Source organism: Pogoniulus pusillus, unplaced genomic scaffold (genome assembly GCF_015220805.1).
Source record: "Pogoniulus pusillus isolate bPogPus1 unplaced genomic scaffold, bPogPus1.pri scaffold_62_arrow_ctg1, whole genome shotgun sequence".
In the NCBI taxonomy this organism is placed as follows: domain Eukaryota; kingdom Metazoa; phylum Chordata; class Aves; order Piciformes; family Lybiidae; genus Pogoniulus; species Pogoniulus pusillus.
In genome coordinates, this window is record NW_026974712.1 from 643,555 (window position 1) to 658,001 (window position 14,447).

General features: G+C 69.6%; 2 protein-coding genes and 1 long non-coding RNA gene across 3 annotated transcripts; all 3 read left to right on the top strand.

The window, feature by feature from the left end:
- Positions 1-153: 153 nt before the first annotated feature.
- IMP4 (IMP U3 small nucleolar ribonucleoprotein 4) lies at positions 154-7,918 on the top strand. Its single transcript, XM_064141649.1, has 9 exons — positions 154-236; positions 2,171-2,279; positions 3,534-3,614; positions 4,549-4,658; positions 5,246-5,378; positions 6,202-6,356; positions 6,936-7,030; positions 7,114-7,184; positions 7,283-7,918. Exons 1-9 carry the CDS (start codon positions 234-236, stop codon positions 7,393-7,395), a joined length of 870 nt encoding a protein of 289 aa, XP_063997719.1. The 5' UTR covers positions 154-233; the 3' UTR covers positions 7,396-7,918.
- Positions 7,919-10,285: 2,367 nt separating this feature from the next.
- Positions 10,286-14,175, top strand: LOC135174376 (medium-chain specific acyl-CoA dehydrogenase, mitochondrial-like). Its single transcript, XM_064141646.1, has 4 exons — positions 10,286-10,384; positions 13,047-13,143; positions 13,708-13,805; positions 13,891-14,175. Exons 1-4 carry the CDS (start codon positions 10,361-10,363, stop codon positions 14,173-14,175), a joined length of 504 nt encoding a protein of 167 aa, XP_063997716.1. The 5' UTR covers positions 10,286-10,360.
- Positions 11,427-11,680, top strand: LOC135174384 (uncharacterized). Its single transcript, XR_010301865.1, has 2 exons — positions 11,427-11,512; positions 11,554-11,680. It is a non-coding gene; the product is annotated as an uncharacterized LOC135174384 (long non-coding RNA).
- Positions 14,176-14,447: the final 272 nt, after the last annotated feature.

Genomic DNA, 14,447 nt, shown 5'->3' on the forward strand with positions numbered 1-14,447 from the left:
TGCTGTGCCCCTTGCGCCCGGCGCTCCGCCAATCAGCGCGTTCCTGGCAGGCTGACGGCGCTTCGTGGCGAAGCCTTCCCGGTCGCCATCTTGAGTGAGGGCGCAGCTGTCTCCGCCCTCTCCCCGCCCTCCTATGGCAGCATCGGGCGCTCCCATTGGTCTCCCACGGCCTGGCCAATCAGCGGCGGCGGTGTTGGGAGGCTCCGGCGTGTGGCGGAGCGGCGTGAGGCGCAATGGTGAGGGAGCGGCGGCCGAGGCGGCCCCGGGGCTGCTCCTGCATCCCCCCGCGGCGCTTTGTGCCCCTTCCGGCCCCCCCCCCCCCCCCCCGGGACCCCCCCGCGGCGCTTTGTGCCCCTTCCGGACCCCCCCCCCCCCCGGGACCCCCCCGCGGCGCTTTGTGCCCCTCCCGGACCCCCCCCCGGGACCCCCCCGGCCGTGTCCCAGCGTCCTCCGTCCGCCCCCCGCCGCTCCTCCTCCCGGTCCCCGCTATCCCCACAGGGCCCCTCCGGTACCCTCTGCTCCCCTCTCCCGTCGCTGCTTTGTGTCCTCCGCGTCCCTGCCCGGTGCCCCCACGCCCCTCCGGTGCCCTCCCGCCCCCCTGTCCCCCTTCCCGCGGTGTCCCCCCCCCAGCGCCCCCATTTGCCCCTCGGGGTCCCCAGAGCTGTCTCGTCCCCCTCTGCCCCCGCGACCCCCCCCAGTGCCCTCCCCCTACCCTCTCCTCGTTCCCCTCAGTGTCTTCAGAGTCCCTCAGTGTCCCCCCCGCAGAGCTCCCCCCAGCATCTCCCTCCCCTTGTCCCACTCAGGGCCCCCCCCCAGTGTCCCCTGCCCCTCCATGTGTCCCATCCCCCCCTTGTCCCACTCAGTCCCCCCCAGTGTCCCCTGCCCCTCCACGTGTCCCCTCCCCTTGTCCCCCCCATATCTCTCTGCAGTGTCCAAACCACCCCCCCACGATGTCCCCTCAGTGACCCCCCCCAGAGTCCCTCTGTCTATATCCAGTGTCCCCCTGGCCCCTCCTGCCCCCAACCCTTCCGTGGTGTCCCCCACACTGTCCCCTCGCCCTCGTTATCGTCCCCCACCCCCCAGCGTTGTCCTCATGTCCCCCCCCACAGCGGCCAAGCCACCCCCGGCAGTGTCCCCATGCGACCCCACGGGGACTCATCAGATCCTTCCCCCTCGGTGTCCCCCTCCCCACCAAGTGTCCCCCTCTGTGTCCCCTGCCCCCCCTCGCCCCCTGCCCCTGCCAGCCTCCTCTGGACCCACCTGGGGATGTTCCCTCCCCATGCCCAGCACTCCCCCGCCCTCTGCTGTCCCTGATGTCCCTCTGACCTGTCCCTGATGTCCCTCTGACCTGTCCCTGTGCCCCTCTGCTGTCCCTGTGTCCCTCTGACCTGTCCCTGTGTCCCTCTGATGTCCTCTGACCTGTCCCTGTGTCCCTCTGACCTGTCTCTGTGTCCCTCTGATGTCCTCTGACCTGTCCCTGTGTCCCCCTGGCCTGTCCCTGTGTCCCTCTGACCTGTCCCTGTGTCCCTCTGATGTCCTCTGGCCTGTCCCTGTGTCCCTCTGACCTGTCCCTGTCCCTCTGCTGTCCTCTGCCTGTCCCTGTGTCCTTCCCCGATAGACCCCTGCCTGTCCTGATGTCCCCCTGAGCTGTCCCTGTCCCTCTCTCATGTTCCTCGGAGCTGTCCCTGTCCCTCTGGGCTGTCCCTGATGTCCTCCTGGGCTGTCCCTGTCTCCCTCTGATGTTCTCTGACCTGTCCTTGTGTCCCTCTGGCCTGTCCTCATGTCCCTCCCTGTCACCCACCCCGGGAGCTGTCCCTGATGTCCCTGGGGGCTGTCCCTGATGTCCCCCTGGCTGCCCCTGTCACCCTCTCAAGAGCTGCCCCTGTCACCCCCCCCGGGCTGTCCCTGATGTCCCCCTGGGAGCTGTCCCTGATGTCCCCCTGGGAGCTGTCCCTGATGTCCCCCCAGGCTGTCCCTGATGTCCCCCCGGGCTGTCCCTGTCCCTCTCTGATGTCCCTCTGGCTGTCCCTGTGTCCTTCTCCGACGTCCCCCTGGGCTGTTCCTGACGCCCCCCGGGAGCTGTCCCTGCTGTCCCCCTGGGCTGTGCTGATGCCTCCCTGACGTCCCTGTCTGTGTGTCCCTGTCCCTGCCTGTCCCTGTCCCGGGGCAGCTGCGGCGCCAGGCCCGGCAGCGCCGCGAGTACCTGCAGCGCAGGGCGCAGGAGGAGCAGCTGCGGCGCCAGGAGGAGAAGAAGCAGAGGCTGCAGCGAGCCCTGGATGGTGGGGGGGGAGGAGGGGTGGAGGGGCAGCAGGGTGGGGGCAGGGGAGTGGGGAGTGGGGGGGAAGAGCAGGGTGGGAGCAGGGGGGAAAGGAGGAGCTGGGGGGGACTGGAGTGAGGAGTGGGGGAGCTGGGGGGGGCACTGGAGTGGGGAGTTGGGGGAGGAGCAGAGGGGAGGGCAGAGTGGGGAGAAAGGAGCTGGGGGGGACTGGAGTGAGGAGTGGGGGGAGGAGCAAGGGGGAGGGCAGAGTGGGGAGAAAGCTGGGTGGTGGACTGGAGTGTGGAGTGGGAGGGGGCTGGGGAGGAGTGTGGGGAAAGGAGCTGGGGGGGGACTGGAGTGGGGAGCGGGGGGGCAGCAGGGGGCAGAGTGGAGGAGAGTAGAAATAGGGGAGTGGGGGGTGGGAGGGAGGAGGGGAGAGGGAGGGAGGAGCAGGAGTTGGAGGGGGAGCAGAGGTGAGGGGGGAACAGGGGATGGGGAGGGAGCAGGAGTTGGGGCAAGTAGGGTGGGGGGAGTTTGGAGTAGGTGTGGGGGGAGTAAAGGGGAGGAGTGGGGGGAGTAGGAGTTGGGAGGGAGCAGGGGGGTGGAAGTTGGGGGAGAGTAGAAGTTGGGGAGCAGGGATGGGGGGAATAGGAGTTAGGGGGAGCAGGGATGGGGGTTGGGGGGGAGCAGGAGGTGGGAGCAGGGAGAAGGGAGGGGTGGGGAGCAAGGGAGGGGGGGAGCAGGAGTGAGGGGAGCAGGGAGGGCTTCAGCAGAGTGCTGAGGGGGTGAAGGGGTTTGGGGGTGTGGAGTGGGACCTGGGGGGCTGAGGGAGGAAAGGGAGGTTTGGGGGAGAGAAGGAGGTCCCAGGGTGGGGATCAGGGGGTTGGGGGGCAGTACAGGGGGGGGTGGGGGGGTACAGGGAGAGTTTGGAGAGGCTTGGGGCAGGGGGCAAAGAGGGGTTTGAGGGGGCTAAGTGGGGAGGATGGTGAGGATTTGGGGGGGCAGAGGGGGTGAAAGCTTTGGGGGTGAGTCTGGGGCTGGGGCATGAAGAGGGAGTGCAGGAGGAGGAGGGGTGGGGGAGGATAGAGAGGATTTGGCAGGGGAGGGTTGGGGGAGGGTAGAAAGGAGACTCCTGGGGGGAAGGAGGGTTTGGGGAGGGGCCAAGGGGGCTAGAGGGAGTCTGGGGAGGTTAAAGAGGAGTTTGGAGGGGGAGGGCTGGGGGGGATGTGGGGCTGAGCCCCCAGCTCTGTGCCCACCTGTCCCTGTGCCCCCGCAGAGAACCAGCTGCTGCCCACCGAGCTGCGGCGCGAGGCCCTGGCCCTGCAGAAGGAGCTGGAGTTGGACACCCCCGGGCTGGGTGAGGGCTGCCAGGGACCACATTTGCCTCATTTCACCTCTGCCCCCTCCCCCCAGAAAAAAGGGGGCTTGGACTTGCCTGGGATGTCCTCAGAATCCAGCTGCAGTCTGCTCTGATGCCACCCAGCAGGGCATGGAAGAGGAGCTGGGGGGGGAAGGGGAGAAGGGAAAGAGGGGGAGGGGAGGGGGGAGGTTCCCTCACAGCCTCCCCCGAAGGGAACATCAAACTTGGACATTTAGCCCCAAAATGGGACCAAAATCTGCCCCAAAGCCCTGCAAGGGCAAAGTGGAGTTTGGATCATTCTGCCCTGTAGAGGTGAGATTTGCCCACTCAGTGGGGGCAGGTTTGCCCCAGTCAGCCCCAAAATGGGCATCAGATTGGCTCAGAGTCAGCCCAAAGTGGGCATCAGATTGGCTCAAGTCTGGCCCAAAGTGGGCATCAAAATTGGCTCAGCTCTGGCCCAAAATGGGCATCAAAATTGTCTCAGGTTTGGCCCAAAATTGGCATCAAAATTGGGTCAGGTTTGGCCCAAAATTGGGTCAGGTTTGGCCCAAAATGGGCATCAAAATTGGGTCAGGTTTCCCCAAAGTGAGCATCCAAATTGGCTCATCTCTGGCCCAAAGTGGGCATCAAAATTGGCTCAGGTTTGACCCAAAGTGGGCATCAGAATTGGCTCAGCTCTGGCCCAAAATGGGCATCAAAATGGGCTCAGGTTTGGCCCAAAATGGGCATCAAAATGGGCTCAGCTCTGGCCCAAAATGGGCATCAAAATTGGCTCAGCTCTGGCCCAAAATGGGCATCCAAATGGGCTCAGGTCTGGCCCCACCCCAGGGGATTTGCTCACCCCCACAGCAGGCCCAGGTGGCCCCAGGGTGGGGGGGGGGGGTTGGGGGCACCCAGGGGGGGTGCCAAGCCCTGCCTGTGCCCTCTGCAGCTGGCAGCAGCAGCCAGGATGATGAGTACAGGTGGGCAGGGCTGGAGCCCCCCAAGGTGATGGTGACGACGTCCCGGGAGCCCAGCGCGCGCCTGCGGCTCTTCGCCAAGGTGGGCGGGGCGGGGGGCGGGGCCAGCGTCCCGGGCGGGTTGGGAGGGGTCGGTGGGTGGGGTCAGCATCCCCAGGTGGGTTGAGAGGGGTGGGGTCAGTGTCCCCGTGGTTGGGTTGAGAGGGGTCAGTGGGTGGGGTGGCTGTCCCCACAGGTGTGTCGGGTGGGTGGGGTCAGTGTCCCCGCGGGTGTGTCAGGTGGGTGGGGTCAGTGCCCCCGTGGGTGTGTCGGGTGGGTGGGGTCAGTGTCCCTGGGGGTGTGTCGGGTGGGTGGGGTAAGTGCCCCCGCGGGTGTGTCGGGTGGGTGGGGTCAGTGTCCCCAGGTGGGTTCAGAGGGGTCAGTGGGTGGGGTGGGTGTCCCTGTGGGTGTGTCAGGTGGGTGGGGTCAGCGTCCCCGCGGGTGTGTTGGGTGGGTGGGGTCAGTGTCCTCTTGGGTGTGTCGGGTGGGTGGGGTCAGCATCCCTGTGGGTGTGTCAGGTGGGTGGGGTCAGTGTCCCTGTGGGTGTGTCGGGTGGGTGGGGTCAGTGTCCCCGCGGGTGGGTGGGGGCGGTGCCCGCAGGAGCGGTGCCCGCAGGAGCTGTGCCCGCAGGAGCTGTGCCTGCTGCTGCCCGGTGCCCGCCGCATGAACCGCGGCCGGGCGGAGCTGGGGGCCCTGGTCGGGGCCTGCCAGGCCGCGGGGGTCAGCGACCTGCTGGTGGTGCACGAGACCCGCGGCAGGCCCGGTGAGCCCCGCGGCATGCTGGGAGCGGGGGGGTGGGGCCAGTGGAGGGGTGGAGCTGATGGAGGGGCGGGGCTGATGGGGTGGGACCAGGGGGTGGGTGGGGCTAACAAAGGGGTGGGGCCAAGGGAGGAGTGGAGCCAATGAAGAGGTTGGGTTGATGGAGGGGTGGGGCCAATGGGGGGGGTTAATGGAGGGTGGGGCTAACAAAGGGGGGTGAGGCTGGTGGGAGGGGCAGATAATTAAGAGGTGGGACCAGGGAGGGGGTGGGGCTGGCAAAGGGGCGGGGTTAATGGAGGAATGGAGCCAATGAAGAGGTTGGGTTGGTGGAGGGGTGGGGCTGATGGGTGGGATTAATGGAGGGTGGGGCTAACAAAAGGGGGTGGGGCTGGTGGGAGGGGCAGATAATTAAGGAGTGGGACCAGAGAGGGGGTGGGGCTGGCAAAGGGGTGGGGGTAATGGAGGAGTGGAGCCAATCAAGAGGTTGGGTTGATGGAGGGGTGGGGCTGATGGGAGGGGCAGATAATGAAGGGGTGGGGCTGCTGGGGTGGAACCAGGGAGTGGGTGGGGCTAACGCAGGAGCAGAGCCAATGAAGAGGTTGGGCTGATGGAGGGGTGGGGTTAATGGGCGGGGCTAACAGGGGGGTGTGCCTAACAGGGATGTGGCTGGTGAATGGGTGGGGCCATTGGGTGGGATGAAGGAAGGGGTGGGGCTAGAGAAGGGGTGTGGCTGATGAAGGGTGGGGCTAACGAGGTGGTGCCTGCTGGCCAGGGGTCACCTCCTGACGCTGCTCCTGTGCCCCTGCCCCCCGTGCCCCCCCCCCCAGACGGGCTGGTCCTGTGCCACCTGCCCCACGGCCCCACCGCCCACTTCACCCTCAGCGGCGTCGTCCTGCGGCAGGAGGTGGGGGGGCTGGGGGGAGCCCCCCTGGCTGCCCCCCACCTGCTGCTGCTGCACCTGGACTCGGCCCTGGGGCGACGAGTAAGGGGCGGGGGGGGGCAGGACCTGGTGGGAACTCGGGGGGGGGGGGGACTTGGGGGTGGTGAGGACAGGGAGAGGATGTGAGGGGCTGGGGACATGGCAGGGATGTGGCAGGTGGGGGACCGGGGGAGTGGGGGGGGGGTGAAGGGTATAGGGAGGGGATGTGGGGGGTGGGGGCGACGTGGAGGGTGTGGGGAGAGGATGTGGAGGGGGTGTGGAGGGTGCAGAGAGGGGATGTGGAGGGGATGTGAAGGGTATAGGGAGGGAATGTGGGGGGGGTTGTGGAGCATATAGAGAGGGGGTGTGGAGGGGGTGTGGAGGGTACAGAGAGGGGATGTGGGGGGTGGGGGCGACATGGAGGGTATAGGGAGGGGCTGGGGGGGTATAAGGGTGTATAGAAAGGGGATGAGAGGGGGGATGTGGAGGGTGTGGGGGGGGGCAGGGGGACATGGGGGGTTGTGCTGGGCACGTGGGGGGGTTGTGGGGGGGTGTTGGGGGGCCGTGAGGAGGATGCTTGGGGCGTGCTGGGGCCAGGGGCGCTCGGGGGGGGGTCTGAGCTGGTCCCTGCCCCCTCCCCAGATCGGGACCATCCTGAAGCATCTCTTCCCCGTGCCCCGCCCGGACAGCCGCCGCGTGGTGACCTTCGCCAACCAGGATGACGTCATCCTGGTCAGGTGGGTGGGGGCGGGGGGAGGTGGCACTCGGGGACCCCCCTGGTGGCCTTCCCCCACGCCCCCAACCCGACCCTGCCCTGCAGGAACCACACCTACAAGCGCCGGGGCCGGACGGTGGAGCTGGAGGAGGTCGGACCCCGGTTCCAGCTGCGCCGTGAGTGTGCCCAGCGTGCCCCTCTGTGCCCCTCTGTGCCCCCAGCCGTGCCCTGTGCCCCCCTGCGTCCCCAACGTGTGCCCGTTGTGTGCCCACAGCCTACCTGATCCGCCTGGGCACGCTGGAGCAGGGCGAGGCTGCCGACGTGGAGTGGCGCTGGCATCCCTACACTGCCACCGCGCCCAAGCGCCGCCTGCTCAGCGCCGCCTGAGCCGCGCCTGGGGCACCCCCTGGGCGCCTGGGGCACCACCTGGGGCACCACCTGGGCGCCTGGGGCCTCCTCTGGACACCTGGATGCCCTCCTGACACCCAAGTGCCCTCCTGATGTGTGGCACCCCACCTGGGCACCTCTGTCCTCTTCTGGACACCCGAGTGCCCTCCTGCTGCCTGGGTGACCTCCTGGTACCTGTCGACTCCTGGGTGCCCTCCTGACGCCTGGGTCCTCTCCTGGATGCCCAAGTGCCCTCCTGGGTATCTGAAACCCCTCCTGGACTCCTGAGTGCCCTCCTGACGTGTGGAACCCCACCTGGGCACGTCTGCCCTCTTCTGGACTCCTGAGTGCCCTCCTGATGCCTGGCTCACATCCTGGACACCTGAGTGCCCTCCTGGTGCCTTCCTCCAGATGTCAGAGACCCCTCCTGGTGCCCAGGTGCCCTCCTGCACCCCTGGGTGCCCTCCTGGCCGTGGGTGCCCGGGGCTCAGGGTTGCTTTCTCGTCCCAATGTGTTTTCTCTACTCCTGGGTCCGGATCCATTCTTTCAGCTTCTGCCACGCCGCAGCAGGACCCAGGTGGGCTCTGGGCCAGGGGTCCCTGTGCCCCTGTGGGCTTCTCCAGCTGGAGGTCCCAGCCCGGAGGCAGGGGCTGGGGGCGAGCAGGGGACCCTTAGATGCCTGCCCCCAGGCATCTCCGTCCCCTCCCGGGCACCAAGGCTGCTTCCCAGGCTGCTCCTTAAGCCAGGGCTGGAAGCTGCCAAGGCTCCCGGGGGGGCAATCAGCTGGGGCACAGCAACCCCAGGCACCAGGCCAGGGTGGGGAAGGGCTGGAGGGAGCCTGGAGGAGAACTTCAGCTCTGGAGCCGGCACCGGGCGGCGGCCCCGGGAGCGCCCTCCCGAGTGCTGGGCGGCAGCGGGACCGGGGCGCGGGAGGCCATTAACCCCCAGGGGCCTGGGACACGGCAGCGGGGCCGGAGGGGGCCACGGGGGCGCGGAGAGGGCAGGGCCAGGCTGGCAGCCTTGCACGGGAGGCAGCGCCCGCGGCAGCGGAGCCCTGCGGCTGGCAGGGAGCAGCCCCCGGGGCCGGCGGCTGAGACCGGCAAGGCGCTGGGGAGCAGCGGCAGGCCCAGAGCCTTCCCTTCCCTCTCTCCCTTCCCCTCCTCTCCCTTCCCCTCCTCTCCCTTCCCCTCCTCTCCCTTCCCCTCCTCTCCCTTCCCCTCCTCCTCCCCTTCCCCTCCTCCCCCTTCCCCTCTTCCCCCTCCCCTTCCTCCCCCTCCTCCCCCTCCCCCTCCTCCCCCTCCTCTCCCTTCCCCTCCTCTCCCTTCCCCTCCCTTCCCCTCCTCTCCCTTCCCCTCCTCTCCCTTCCCCTCCTCTCCCTTCCCCTCCTCTCTCTTCCCCTCCCTTCCCCTTTCCTCCCTTCCCCTTTTCTCCCTTCCCCTTCTCCCTCCTCCTTCCCCTTCTCCCTCCTCCTTCCCCTTCTCCCCCTTCCTTCCCCTTCTCCCCCTTCCTTCCCCTTCTCCCCCTTCCTTCCCCTTCTCCCCCTTCCTTCCCCTTCTCCCCCTTCCTTCCCCTTCTCCCCCTTCCTTCCCCTTCTCCCCCTTCCTTCCCCTTCTCCCCCTTCCTTCCCCTTCTCCCCCTTCCTTCCCCTTCTCCCCCTTCCTTCCCCTTCTCCCCCTTCCTTCCCCTTCTCCCCCTTCCTTCCCCTTCTCCCCCTTCCTTCCCCTTCTCCCCCTTCCTTCCCCTTCTCCCCCTTCCTTCCCCTTCTCCCCCTTCCTTCCCCTTCTCCCCCTTCCTTCCCCTTCTCCCCCTTCCTTCCCCTTCTCCCCCTTCCTTCCCCTTCTCTCCCTTCCCCGAACCACAGAACCAAGCAGGTTGGCAGAGAGCTCCAAGCTCCTCCGGCCTAACCTCTCCCCCAGCCCTGCCCAGTCACCCAGACCATGGCACTCAGTGCCCCCTCCAGGCTTTGCCTGAACACCTCCAGCCACGGCCACTCCACCACCTCCCTGGGCAGCCCATTCCAGTGCCAATCACTCTCTCTGCCAACAACTTCCTCATCACATCCAGCCTGAACCTGCCCTGGCACAGCTTCAGGCTGTGTCCCCTTCTGTCCCTGGCTGCCTGGCAGCAGAGCCCAACCCCACCTGGCTACAGCCTCCCTGCAGGTAGCTGCAGACAGCAATGAGCTCTGCCCTGAGCCTCCTCTGCTGCAGGCTGCACACCCCCAGCTCCCTCAGCCTCTCCTCACAGGGCTGTGCTCCAGGCCCTCCCCAGCCTTGCTGCCCTGCTCTGGGCACCTTCCAGCACCTCAACAGCTCTCTGCAATGGAGGAGCCCAGAACCGGACACAGCACTGCAGGGGTGGCCTGAGCAGTGCTGAGCACAGGGGCACAAGAACCTCCCTTGTCCTGCTGCCCACACTGCTCCTGAGCCAGCCCAGGATGCCATTGGCTCTGCTGCCCACCTGGGCACTGCTGCCTCCTCTGCAGCTCCTCTCTGCCAGCACCCCCAGGGCCCTCTCTGCCTGCCTGCTCTCAGCCACTCTGGCCCCAGCCTGCAGTGCTGCTTGGGGTTGCTGTGGCCAAAGTGCAGAACCTGCACTGGGACTTGTTCAGTCTCATCCCCTTGGCCTCTGCCCACCCATCCAGCCTGGCCAGGTCCCTCTGCAGGGCTCTGCTGCCCTCTCACAGCTCCACACCTGCTCCCAGCTTGGTGTCAACCTGCGCTGCCCTTCCCCTTCCCCTTCCCCTTCCCCTTCCCCTTCCCCTTCCCCTTCCCCTTCCCCTTCCCCTTCCCCTTCCCCTTCCCCTTCCCCTTCCCCTTCCCCTTCCCCTTCCCCTTCCCCTTCCCCTTCCCCTCCCCTCTCTCCCCTGCCCCTCCCCGGGCCCCCAGCGCCGCCCCCAGCCGCCCGGGGCCGCCCGCACAGGCGCTGCTGGGATCCGCCGCGGCCGCGCAGCGCCCTCCCCGCCATGGCAGCGTTCGGAGCCGGCAGGGTGAGGCCGGGACGGGCCCGGGGACTGGGGCTCGGGGGCGGGACGGGCCCGGGAGGTCTCGGCCCGAGCTTGGCTGCCGCCACCGGTACCAAGACTGAGCGGGAGGGGGTCCCGGCCGGGCACAGCCAGCCCCGGGCCCGGCGGCTCTCGGCCCAGCGCCGAACCGGCCTGGGGGCGGCCCCGGGGGCGGTCGCTGCCCCTCCTGGCGCCGCTGCGGCTGCGGGCAGCGGCCGAGGGACCCGCGGCGGCTCCGCCGGGGCTGCCCCCAGCGCTCCCGGGGCAGGCAGCGCCGTTCCGGGGCAGGCAGCGCCGTGCCCGCGGCAGGCAGCGCCGTTCCGGGGCAGGCAGCGCCGTTCCGGGGCAGGCAGCGCCGTGCCCGCGGCAGGCAGCGCCGTGCCCGGAGCAGGCAGCGCCGTTCCCGGGGCAGGCAGCGCCGTGCCCGCAGCAGGCAGCGCCGTGCCCGGAGCAGGCAGCGCCGTTCCGGGGCAGGCAGCGCCGTGCCCGCGGCAGGCAGCGCCGTTCCGGGGCAGGCAGCGCCGTGCCCGCGGCAGGCAGCGCCGTTCCCGGAGCAGGCAGCGCCGTTCCGGGGCAGGCAGCGCCGTTCCGGGGCAGGCAGCGCCGTTCCGGGGCAGGCAGCGCCGTGCCCGCAGCAGGCAGCGCCGTTCCCGGAGCAGGCAGCGCCGTTCCGGGGCAGGCAGCGCCGTTCCGGGGCAGGCAGCGCCGTTCCGGAGCAGGCAGCGCCGTTCCGGGGCAGGCAGCGCCGTGCCCGCAGCAGGCAGCGCCGTGCCCGGAGCAGGCAGCGCCGTTCCGGGGCAGGCAGCGCCGTGCCCGCAGCAGGCAGCGCCGTTCCGGGGCAGGCAGCGCCGTGCCCGCGGCAGGCAGCGCCGTTCCCGGGGCAGGCAGCGCCGTGCCCGCGGCAGGCAGCGCCGTTCCCGGGGCAGGCAGCGCCGTTCCGGGGCAGGCAGCGCCGTGCCCGCGGCAGGCAGCGCCGTTCCGGGGCAGGCAGCGCCGTGCCCGCGGCAGGCAGCGCCGTGCCCGGAGCAGGCAGCGCCGTTCCCGGGGCAGGCAGCGCCGTTCCCGGGGCAGGCAGCGCCGTTCCCGGGGCAGGCAGCGCCGTTCCCGGAGCAGGCAGCGCCGTTCCGGGGCAGGCAGCGCCGTGCCCGCAGCAGGCAGCGCCGTGCCCGCAGCCGCCGCGGACTGGGGGAAAGGTGAAGGGCGCAGGGACGAGCGGGGCCGAGCGGCGCAGAGCCGCAGCCAGCCCCGGGGGCGCCGCCCGGAGCCGAGCGCAGGCTGCGGCTGCCCCGGGAAGGGTTTGGGCAGCTCGGGGCAGCTGCAGCGAAGCTCCCGCACAGTGCCCAGGGTTGGGTCTTGCCAGTGCCCGCTTGGCACAAGGCTGTGGGCGCTGGAGGGGACCTCTGCGGCTCCCCAGGGCAGGGCCCCGGGAGCAGACCCCAGGGGGTCACAGTATCCAGGCAGGGCTGGGAAGCCTCCGGAGCGGGAGGCTCTGGCAGCTGTGCCAGGCCTGTGCCCCCCTGCACGGCAACCTGTGCCCACCCTCTGACCCCCCCCCGAGCAACCTGTGCCCAGCCTCTGACCCCCCCCCGAGCAACCTGTGCCCAGTCTCTGACCCCCCCCGAGCAACCTGTGCCCACCCTCTGACCCCCCCCCGAGCAACCTGTGCCCAGTCTCTGACCCCCCCCCGAGCAACCTGTGCCCAGTCTCTGACCCCCCCCGAGCAACCTGTGCCCACCCTCTGACCCCCCCGAGCAACCTGTGCCCACCCTCTGACCCCCCCCGAGCAACCTGTGCCCAGCCTCTGACCCCCCCGAGCAACCTGTGCCCAGTCTCTGACCCCCCCCGAGCAACCTGTGCCCAGCCTCTGATCTCCCCTGAGCAACCTGTGCCCACCCTCTGACCCCCCCCAGCAACCTGTGCCCAGTCTCTGACCCCCCCGGAGCAACCGGTGCCCACCCTCTGACCCCCCCCCGAGCAACCTGTGCCCACCCTCTGACCCCCCCCCTCCCCCGAACAAGCTCTGCCCAGCCTCTCACCCCCCCCGGGCTCTCTGTGCCCAGCCTCTCACCCCCCCCGGGCTCTCTGTGCCCAGCCTCTGATCCCCCCCGGGCTCTCTGTGCCCAGCCTCTCACCCCCCCCGGCCTCTCTGTGCCCAGCCTCTCACCCCCCCCGGGCTCTCTGTGCCCAGCCTCTCACCCCCCCCCCGGGCTCTCTGTGCCCAGCCTCTCACCCCCCCCGGGCTCTCTGTGCCCAGCCTCTCACCCCCTCCCCGGGCTCTCTGTGCCCAGCCTCTCACCCCCCCCCGGGCTCTCTGTGCCCAGCCTCTCACCCCCCCCGGGCTCTCTGTGCCCAGCCTCTGACCTCCCCCCGGGCTCTCTGTGCCCAGCCTCTCACCCCCCCCGGGCTCTCTGTGCCCAGCCTCTGACCTCCCCCCGGGCTCTCTGTGCCCAGCCTCTCACCCCCCCCGGGCTCTCTGTGCCCAGCCTCTCACCCCCCCGGGCTCTCTGTGCCCAGCCTCTCACCCCCCCCGGGCTCTCTGTGCCCAGCCTCTCACCTCCCCCCGGGCTCTCTGTGCCCAGCCTCTCACCTCCCCCCGGGCTCTCTGTGCCCAGCCTCTCACCCCCCCCGGGCTCTCTGTGCCCAGCAGGTGCTGCGAGCAGTGGCAGGGCACGGATGGCGAGGCCTGGCTGGCAGAGCTGCTCCAGATGTGCACAGCAGCACAGCTGGGCCTGGCTTCAGCTTCGGTGAGTCCCGAGGCTGTGGGCGGGCAGGGCAAGGGGCAGGGGCAGAGCCCAGGGCACTGCCAGGCAGCCGCAGCACAGCTGGGCTCTGCCCCATGCCACAGCTGCCGGGAGGAGCGGTGCCAGCTTGGCTTTCACCGTGCCCCATGGCCGCCTGCAGCCTGAGCTGGGCTCGGGGACAGGCAGGTGCCAGGCAGGTGCCAGGCAGCAACTCCCCTGCCCCTGGGCTGCTCCAGAGGGCACAGCTGCAGCTGTCGGAGCTCTGCAGCCAGCGTGGGCACAGCAGCAGCCCTGCTCTGCCTCCAGCCCCTGCTGCCCTCCCTCGGCACAGCAGCAGCTCCTTGCCTGGGGCACTGCCCTGCAGCTGCCCTTGCGCTGCCCACTCCAGTGCCAGTGCCCGGGGGGGTTCCTCGGGCAGGAGGCCCCGAGGGGGTGGGGGAGGGATGTGAGGAGGCTCTCCCAGGGCAGCCAGAGGCAGCTGAGGCACTGCTGGCTGGGCTGAGCCCTGCCTGCCAGGCTGGCAGCTGGCACCCTGGGTGAGTGCCATGCCCGGGGCTGGCCCTGCAGAGCTGACCGAGGAGCAGAAGGAGTTCCAGGCCACGGCTCGGAAGTTTGCCCTGGAGGAGATCATTCCTGCGGCCGCTGAGTACGACAGGACTGGGGAGGTACAGGCAGAGAGCAGCCCTGCAGTGCCCCTCCCCCGGCAGGGCAGGCTGTGCCCGCGGCTGAGCGCTGCCCTGCCCCCCCCAGTACCCTGTGCCCCTCATCAAACGAGCCTGGGAGCTTGGCCTGATGAACTCCCACATCCCGGAGAGCTGCGGTGAGCAACCCTGGGGGCCCTTCCCCTGCCCCCCAGCGGCTCTGCCCCTCCTGCCGCGGCGGGCACAGGCTCCCTGCAGCCCCTCTGCTGCTGCCTGGCACAGCTCTGCCGCCAGCCGGGGGCAGGCAGGGGCCAGCTGCAGGGGGAAGCTGCTGCTGGGGGAGTCCCCTGGGGCTGGGAGGGGGCTGGGGGGGGGGCACATGGAGCCTCTCTGAGGGGAAGGGGAAGGGGAAGGGGAAGGGGAAGGGGAGGGGGAGGGGAGGGGAGGGAAGGGAAGGGAAGGGAAGGGAAGGGAAGGGAAGGGAAGGGAAGGGAAGGGAAGGGAAGGGAAGGGAAGGAAGGGAAGGGAAGGGAAGGGAAGGGAAGGGAAGGGAAGGGAAGGGAAGGGAAGGGAAGGGAAGGGGAATGGGGAAAGGAAGGGGAGGGGAGGGGAGGGGAAGAGGGAAGAGAAGGGAAGGAAGGGGAAAAGGTGGGGGGGGGAAAGGTA

What these genes read in the sequence shown, in the direction of transcription:
- LOC135174376 (XM_064141646.1), top strand. Translation starts at nt 10,361, where the DNA reads ATGGCAGCGTTCGGAGCCGGCAGG. An exon ending in CAGCGTTCGGAGCCGGCAGG is followed by an intron (nt 10,385 to 13,046) that starts GTGAGGCCGGGA and finishes TGTGCCCAGCAG; the next exon opens with GTGCTGCGAGCAGTGGCAGG. An exon ending in AGTACGACAGGACTGGGGAG is followed by an intron (nt 13,806 to 13,890) that starts GTACAGGCAGAG and finishes TGCCCCCCCCAG; the next exon opens with TACCCTGTGCCCCTCATCAA.
- IMP4 (XM_064141649.1), top strand. An exon ending in CGAGACCCGCGGCAGGCCCG is followed by an intron (nt 5,379 to 6,201) that starts GTGAGCCCCGCG and finishes CCCCCCCCCCAG; the next exon opens with ACGGGCTGGTCCTGTGCCAC. An exon ending in GATGACGTCATCCTGGTCAG is followed by an intron (nt 7,031 to 7,113) that starts GTGGGTGGGGGC and finishes CCTGCCCTGCAG; the next exon opens with GAACCACACCTACAAGCGCC.